At 37.4% G+C, this 9370-nt stretch overlaps 1 protein-coding gene across 1 annotated transcript in view; it reads left to right on the forward strand.

Moving 5' to 3' along the window:
- Nucleotides 1-9370, forward strand: part of LOC107660999 (zinc finger protein 407-like) — an 80133-nt gene that overhangs the window by 42524 nt on the left and 28239 nt on the right. Inside the window, exons 4-5 of the mRNA XM_016450437.1 lie at nucleotides 7810-7884; nucleotides 8982-9148. Coding sequence (XP_016305923.1) covers nucleotides 7810-7884; nucleotides 8982-9148 — 242 coding nt within the window. The remainder of the gene's footprint in view (nucleotides 1-7809; nucleotides 7885-8981; nucleotides 9149-9370) is intronic.

A 9370-nucleotide genomic window follows, 5' to 3' on the forward strand; every position in this document is an offset into this window, starting at 1 on the left:
CGCACTTTCTATAGTGGTAAGTGTGCACGTTATACTTTGCGCACTTTTCTAAAATCCTGTATGGTAAGGGTGGTAAGGGTTTAGCCTCGTTCCCTTTCTCTGAGTTGCTTTCCACAATACCCTGGTGCCACGAGTCTGAAGCAAGTCCACCAACTAGCAGCTTTGAGCAGCTCACAGCATTAAAACAAAAGAACACTTATTGACAATTCCAAAAAGATTGTCAAATTTGGGGCAAGTAACCAAGATTAATGGTCAAAGACACAGCACGTCATGACCATCACATGAGGAAAATCATTAGTAGAAACTGCGTTGGGTGGTTTCCCCCACCTAGAAGACAAAGACCAGACTGAGATTCCTTATGAGACCTTTTAACCTCTGGTCTTCACAGAACATGTCCTTATGTTCACAGAATGGCACAGAAACATCTCAGGTTACGTATGCAACCATGGTTCCCTGAGTAGGGAACGAGACACTGCGTCCTCTAGGGGTCGCTATGGTCGTGACCCGTGTCTGAAGCATACATTGAAAAAACACCAACAACACATCGGCCGGTGACAGCCATGACGTCACTACCGGTGCGACTATAGTATAAATAGGCGCCGGGAGAACACATCATCCACTTCTTCGTCTGAAGATTGCGTCCAAAGCATCTCGTTCCCTACTCAGGGAACCATGGTTGCATACGTAACCTGAGATGTTTCTGTGCCATTCTGTGAACATAAGGACATGTTCTGTGAAGACCAGAGGTTAAAAGGTCTCATAAGGAATCTCAGTCTGTTCTTTGTCTTCTAGGTGGGGGAAACCACCCATGTGATGGTCATGATATGCATCTCTTTGACCATCAATCTTGATTACTTGCCCCAAAATTGACAATCTCCTTTCTGAGTTGAAATTATCAATGTGTTCTTTTGTGTTAATGTTTGAAAGCTGTTCTGTAAAAGAGTTGGTTAGTTAGACTTGCTTCAGACATGTGGCGCCAGGATCTGATTTATAAACATCCTGTTGTCTTGGGCCTGTTTGTGGAATTCGGCTCTTTGGGTTGTTCAACACCAATCAAATCAAATCTTAAATTGTCTGATTCGCTCTGATACCCTACAGTAGTGTAAAACAACACCCTTTTTACCTTGTCAAAAACAGCTCTGTTCACAGCTAGGAGTTTTGGTGCATGTCCTTTTAAATGCTAATGTGCTCTGCTCACCCCGTCCCTTTCTTCTGTGGGGTGACGAGTAGTTAAAGGGTTAGTTCACCCAAAAATGAAAGTTAGCCTGTGTTTTACTCACCCTCAAAGCATCCTATGTGTATGTGACTTTCTTCTTTCAGACGAATCCAATTGGAGTTATATAAAAAATTGTCCTGTCCTGGCCCCTCCAAGCCTTTCAATGGGGGTAAGTGGGTGTTGGTTGTTAACAGTTCAGAATACGTGAAATAAAGTGTGTACATCCGTAATAAAACATCCCTCACACGGCTCCAGTAAATCCATGCTATGGTAAGTGCACACGCTAAGCTTTGTGAACTTTCTGAAATCCACATAGTGGTAAGTGGGCATGCTAGCACTTTGCGCACTTTCTAAAATCCACATAGTGGTAAGTGTGCACGTTATACTTTGCGCACTTTTCTAAAATCCTGTATGGTAAGGGTTACGCATTATTAGCCTCGTTCCCTTTCTCTGAGTTGGCTTAGACCCCGGTACTCGCCTTGGGCTCCACTCAACTAGTGTGTCTCTGTTGACACACTTTTAAAGCATCACTCCCCTCACTGTTGAGGGTTATTTGTGAGCATGGTGCTTGCTTCTGTGCGTTCGAGTTCTCTCCCCTTCTGAGGAGTTGAATTCCCAATCTTGATTACTTGCCCCAAAATTGACAATCTCCTTTCTGAGTTGAAATTATCAATGTGTTCTTTTGTGTTAATGTTTGAAAGCTGTTCTGTAAAAGAGTTGGTTAGTTAGACTTGCTTCAGACATGTGGCGCCAGGATCTGATTTATAAACATCCTGTTGTCTTGGGCCTGTTTGTGGAATTCGGCTCTTTGGGTTGTTCAACACCAATCAAATCAAATCTTAAATTGTCTGATTCGCTCTGATACCCTACAGTAGTGTAAAACAACACCCTTTTTACCTTGTCAAAAACAGCTCTGTTCACAGCTAGGAGTTTTGGTGCATGTCCTTTTAAATGCTAATGTGCTCTGCTCACCCCGTCCCTTTCTTCTGTGGGGTGACGAGTAGTTAAAGGGTTAGTTCACCCAAAAATGAAAGTTAGCCTGTGTTTTACTCGCCCTCAAAGCATTCTATGTGTATGTGACTTTCTTCTTTCAGACGAATCCAATTGGAGTTATATTAAAAATTATCCTGGCCCTTCCAAGCCTTTCAATGGGGGTAAGCGGATGTTGGTTGTCAACAGTTCAGAAGACGTGAAATAAAGTGCGCGCATCCGTAATAAAACGTCCCTCACACGGCTCCGGGGTGTGAATAAAGGCCTCCTGTAGCGAATCCATGCATTTTTGTAAGATTAATATCCATATTTCAAACGTAATAAACACTTTTTTCTCACTTCCGCTGACTGTGGTACGCGGAAGCCGTTCCGGCGGATGACGTAAGACGTCGACATTGCGTGATTAGTGACGAACGCGGAGACAAAACAAAACGCCGGTCACGTATTAGAAGCACAAAACATATGCAGAAGCCGTTCCGGCGGATGACGTAAGACGTCGACATTGCGTGATTAGTGACGAACGCGGAGACAAAACAAAACGCCGGTCACGTATTAGAAGCACAAAACGAGGATTGGTAAAGAAAAATGTCAGAGGATTTCGATATAAGCCAAGAGGAGACTGGTTTTCCTTTGCTAAAGTAAGGAAACTTTGCTCCTGCATTCCTCAGAGGCGCGCGCACGACGCATACGTCTTACGTCATCCGCCTGAACATCTTAACCCTTTAACTGTTAACTTTAGCAGCATTCATCGTGAAACTTCAACCGCAGTCATCGTGACTGTTAACTTTAGCCATATTCATAGTAATGTCTGCACTAACTAGCACTAGCACTAACCTTATTAGGAAAGGCGATTTGCAAAGATTCATTTAAAAAAAAAAACTTCTTCTGGAGGTGAAGCTGGATCATGAATAATTAGCGCGAACATAGACGCATTTAGGTAGATCGGGGGGTGCATTCCCTTCAAAACAAAAGTAATCTACTGCATCTTCAGCAGCTCAGATGCCGTAAATAAATGACGATTTCCATGTTCATTATTGCATCCAACAACAAAGCACCTCAATCACTTAGGACACATTCTTGTTTACACCTGCTCGGGCGTCGAAACAGTGCACTCAGGGCAGGTCTGTGCTAAAACGCCAATGTCAATTAACAATCATGGGAGCGTCCTAGGCCTGTGTGACGTAACACAGCCAAGAATCTGTGAACGGCTTGATTTGAGAAAGGGGTTATGATTTATTGTGATTAAAAAAAAGAAACACTGGGTGAATTTTCATCGTTAAAGGGTGGTTGTGTACACACACTTGTGTAGACACATTTCAGTTCAAACAACATGTAAAGGTGATTTTGCATCCGATGACCCCTTTAATATCTGTAGCATAAGTAAATTAGCCGATTTTGATTAAATGAAGGGTTGTAAAAAATGTAATGTTCTAGTAGCTACTTAGTATGTCCTCCATAATTTTAAGTATGCTGCTCTGACCCTTCTTGACATTGAGTGTGCAAGTTTATGGCAAATTGTCACATCTCTCTTTTTTAACTCCCAGAGGATGACCTCCTTAAATGCCCTGATCTGTGTTGGGGAGTGTTACTCAACTTGTCTCTACAAAATCTCTCGCAGGTGCTCAAGAGTGTTAAGGTTTGGTGAAATACTTGTAGGGTTTCCACCCTTGAAGAATGTATATAGTTAGGGTTATAGCTGAAAAAATTGAGTTTTTGTGCTTTGGCTACAGTAGGTACTTACAATGTAGACGACAACTAAGCATTTCACTTCTGCAAAAAAGCTTATTCTAAAAACTTTACTTTAGAAGTAAAATTGCATACATTTGGTTTATGCTTAAATAATTTACAATTATTAAGTACTATGAATAATACACTTATAGAAAATCCTTAGTATCTTATTATACAAGTTTGCATATTTGTTGAGTGGGTAGCACAGTTGCCTCATAACAATACGGTCCCCAGTTGAGTCAGGAGGCCTTTCTGTGTGGAGTCCTGTGTACTTGTTCTTTGTGCTTGTTTCCTCCAGGTATTCTTGTTTTCCCCATAGTCCAAAAACATACAGGTTAGGTGAATTGGGGACTCAAAAATTGCCCACACAAATGTGGCCTTTAAGACTGCGTGTTTTTCAGCGCAGTAGCACACAATTCGTCATGCATGAGCACTGCTCCCTGCAGGCACGCTTCTTAGCATTTAAATAAATGTGTTAATTTTGTCAGTAGCTAGGCCAGATTAGACTGCTCTTGGCCATCTTGGAAATGGTTTGTCTTGAATTAGTATTTAAATATGTCTAGGCTTATCAATTATTACATTTTACATTAAACAGATTAACCATCATTTTCTGATTGTGTCAGATAATTTTTTTTACTGCACGTTTTTTCAGAGAAAACAAAATATCCCCAATAAAATATGAAAAACAATAATGGACACAAACATATAGTTTGTCTAAAAATCCATTTACACATGACAAAATGAGTGTAATACAGCGTATTGTTTTAAATGCTTTGTACACGTGTACTTTATTGCTCTGTGCAGGTATTCACGAGATAATGTGTACATAAATATTACTTACTTTAGTGCGCTGTTGTGAAAGTGTTTTTGTTTTCCAAAGACACGAGGAGAAATGCAAAATAAAGTAATAATAATAAAGACAAGTTCACATATGTGAGATATATAAAGTTGCAGAATTGCCAACATACATACACAAGCCAGTAACAGGAGGGCTTTTGCTGTTTAATGTGCTTAAAAGATGTATTCTGCATAACTTACATTTCATTGTTTTACATAACTCATTTTACACACATTTTCATTTAACAGAACAATTTGTCATAACAGCAGCATAACAGTTGTTGTTTAGCTTTAAAGACACCAGTGCGTGCATGTTAAACAGAGCGTAACAAATAAAAACAATAATTTAGACTAAACGGTGCATTTTGATCAAATATTTGTTATTTGACATGCGATTTACCCAAGGAATGTTATTAAAGAGTGATACCTAGAAAAGCTAGAAAATGACAAAACACTGACAAATAACTTCAAGCATCAAGTGACAATAAATACAGTATAAACAGAAGCAGAAAACAGTAACAATAACAAAAAATCGGCATCATTTACTCATGTTGCATAGCATTGAGTACCATATTATCAACAAATGTGGGAAATGCACAAAATGTTTTCTCAGTAGTTATTTGAGATGCTTTCTGTTTTAAGCATATTTGGATCACATGAAACGGTGCTTCTGTTTCCAAAAGCTTGCCACGATTTCTCAAGAATAATTTGGGCAAAGAAAAAACTGTCAAACAAAAAGATGCAAAAAATCAAAGCAAAAATGTGGGCAATTATTCTAGACATTAACCAGACTAAAGATATGCTCTCTAATAGGTATTTTATGTAGTCATTACTTATATTTGACAAACCCAGGAGCTGGCCCTGTGCCTAGACTTTTGACTTCTTTAAATCAAAACACACTTGGTCAAATTAAGCTATTTAAGGAAAATAATTGGATTGTTCATTTTAGATTATTGACTCAAACTTAAATGGTTCTGTCTTCCATGACCGCTGTCTTACAAGGTAATTGTTTTGGTAGTAAATTGTGCATAAGACAAGAAGAGTGTAATAATTTTCTGGTCGTGGTTTTTACCATTTTACAACACGTTTTAGATTGTGTTATTTAGATTGAATTATCAGTGATCAAATGCAAATAACAAACATGTAAAAATACTTTTAATAACAGAGACATTAATATTTTATTGCATTGTGATGGTACACACACACACACATGATACTTGGCTTGCTCATGCTTAATGTGCTCTGCCGCTTGTTGGAATACTTTTCTGAGAGAGGTTCACAGAGCAACTGAAGTCATCAGCTTCAGTACTTGACATGACTAAGAATGCAGCATGACTGCCCCCTACTGACTATGTCTTTCCTTCCCATTTTAACTGTTCTATTTTGTCTTTGGATTTGTTTAAAGTATCATGAGAGTATTATATCATTAGATCAGTATTGTGTATCTAACAAAATTGTGACATAAGTGGATGTCATGACACTGCCTTTGGCATGAGATGCCAGGATAAGTTCCAGCAATCCCACAAATGATAAAGATAATGGATGGATATGCAGATATTTTTTATTCTAGAACCAGACAAGGGCAGTATAATTTGTTTAATCTTAAATTCATTGGCACAGGCCGTACTCAATCTTCTTACAGTAGTAGCACATGTCTGGATGGCAATATGCATATGGAAATTAAGAGGTTATTTATAGTAAAACTGTGCTTTGTAAGCTCTATATATGGTTATTTCAGAGACGAGAAGCTTATGTGTCTTCCACTGACTTGAATTTATAACACTTTTTAAATCTTAAAGGTTTTGTGTGTACACAAATGTATTTATTTATTTATTTAGGCCTACGTGGTGCACATATTTAAGGATTTTTTTTTTATGCTCAAAAAGTTAAATGGCATAGTGCTGACCTTTTCAGTGTTTTGCTTCTTTATGCTGCTTCAGCTACACTCAAATTGCAGCTGAATGTGTTGAAAGGATGACAGGGCCTAAATTTCAGAGTGGGATTGTGGTTACTGCGTGGTTTACTCTTTCCTGCCAGTTCTGTGCTTATAATGCAGAAAATTCTCATTCTCACATTCATTCAATGTGGCAGTGTGAGTTGAATCAGTAAATTAATAAATACAGATCAACAGACCAAGTCAATAATATGAAATCTTTTAGACTGTAATCTCAGACAGACAGCATGAGTATACTGGTAAACTTAGACTAGAAGACAGATAGTTAAAACAGCCTCCATCACTTACCCATTACACTCAGTGCAGGGAATGATCTACCGGTGTGAAATTTTATATCAGGTAAAAACTAAACATTATGATCAGTTATCAAAATTCTAGTGAATAGAACAGCCTGGAATAATGTACAGCCTGCTTAAAAGAGCTGAAAGCCAGAGTTCATTAAAAGATGTTACGTTTTATTTGACAGGTATTTTCCCGGTTGAACATATATTGTAAATGTATAAAATATTAAAACAACAACAACCAAAAATGCAAAGGTATGAATCAAGCCACATTTTGAAGTCAAGATAATTATGAATGAGCACTTAATTCCCTAAAACGAGTAAAAATCTGTTTGGCCTGTCTGTTTGATGAAAAACACAAAATTTAACCTGACTGCACTTTATTTTTTTCTGTTTTATTTTTAATTTGAATAAATAATTTCAATTCAAAGGTTGAAATCAAACTTCCTTCTGCCATTGTATGTAGAGTAGGCGGTTGTAATTTATTTTACACCCATGTTTAGGTTATCTGCTTAAGGTAGCTTCCACCTCATTTCTTTCAATGTGTGAGATTGGTTATGTTCTTTTAGAATGTAACTAATTTTTACGTCGACTGCAACTTCACAACAGCTGTTTGTTTGTCTAACCCCGAAACTTAGCAGAATGGTCTCAATTGTGCACTGCTATTCAGGCACACAGATATATATCTATAATAAAAAGTATATATATATATATATATATATAAAATAATAATACCTTGTTTAGATAATTAAGTTATTTTTGTCCTGATTTTTATTTGTCCATACATTTTTTTATATTCACAGATGGGCATTTGTGATGAAGAAACATCTCAACACTCATCTGCTGGGAAAGCATGGACTGGGCCAGCCCAAAGAGAGGTTTTGAACTACACTGAACACATACACTTCTGTATCATATTACTTTGTAACACTTTACACATAAGGTTGCATTTGTTAACATTAGTGAATGTGTTACTTAATACAAACTAACAATGAACAACATCTTTAGACAGCAATAGTATAAAAAAGTATAATAAGGCTTATATGATATAGGGGGATCTCTATGCTTTAAATGTGATAAAGGGGGATCTACAGGTTCAGTTTAAATAACTTTTTATATGTGGGCTGCTGTTAAAGTGGTCACTATATTCACATAAAGCCTACTTATCCATGTGTTTGAAAACTAGGCTACCCTTTCTAATGCTCTCATAGAAACATGGCCACAAATCAATATTTAGTGGCTACTACATCAAATCCAAATGGAATACTGTTATGAAAACTAACGTCTTGTGAAAATGTGTACGTGTATCAATTTTTGTGAAAATTGGTCACAGGGCACATCTTCGGAATTCTTGCTTTATGCCCTAAAAAGTGTAAATCTAATTATTGTCCTTATCTATAAAATTATCCACCATTTTAAACACCAGTGTAATTGTAGTCATTTTTCCTGGAGTTTTGAGGGAGGGGGTTAATTCTTTAATTGTTTAGTAGATATAGGCCAGATAATATATATAGGTTTCTTTGGGTGTGGTCCAAAATGACTAATTGACCTATATCTTGTTATTGCAACATCCAAACATCACAAAACTTGGTACACATGAACAATAGAACATTCTGATGAATCAATAATAGTGCAACTATTATCAAAGAAGTTGAAAGGTGACACACACAGATCCCCACAAAATCCATTTGATAGATTCTTTCACAACTGGCTATTTTGCTTATGTCTTCCGAATGTGCTTGGATCCCAGTATAACTGCCACTTGCAACTCTATGTACTATTTTTATTATATAAAAAGATGACATAAAATAAGCATGAAGAACAACATTACATTTGCATAGACAACATTTAAAAATATATATAAACAAATAAAGTAAAAGACATGACATCTCAACTTTTACATTTCTATGATTAAGAATTGTGACTGGATGTAGCAGTACAGTGGTTCATTGGTTAATGTGTTCTCTTTTACTAGAAAGTTTGAGTGTGAGCTGTGTGAGCGGAGCTTCAGTGAGAAATGGGCACTAAATAACCACATGAAGCTGCACACAGGCAACAAAGCATACAAGTGTGGATGGCCCTCATGTCATTATGCTTTCCTGACTCTGTCTGCTATGAAGGATCATCACAGGACACACACAGGTACAAACACATCAGAAAATACACTTGAAAAAATTAAAATCTAGGAAGTGCTGCTGCTGAGGCTGGTGGGCAAAGATTTCTAGAGTATTTATAAAATCTTTTTAGAAAATCTTTTTAAAATTCACTGAATAAACCATTGTTCCCGGGTATGTTTGTTAAAGGGGTCATATGATGCGATTTCAAGTTTTCCTTTCTCTTTGGAGTGTTACAAGCTCTTGGTGC

Source organism: Sinocyclocheilus anshuiensis, unplaced genomic scaffold, assembly GCF_001515605.1.
Source record: "Sinocyclocheilus anshuiensis isolate Anshui unplaced genomic scaffold, SAMN03320099.WGS_v1.1 scaffold1036, whole genome shotgun sequence".
Taxonomy (NCBI): domain Eukaryota; kingdom Metazoa; phylum Chordata; class Actinopteri; order Cypriniformes; family Cyprinidae; genus Sinocyclocheilus; species Sinocyclocheilus anshuiensis.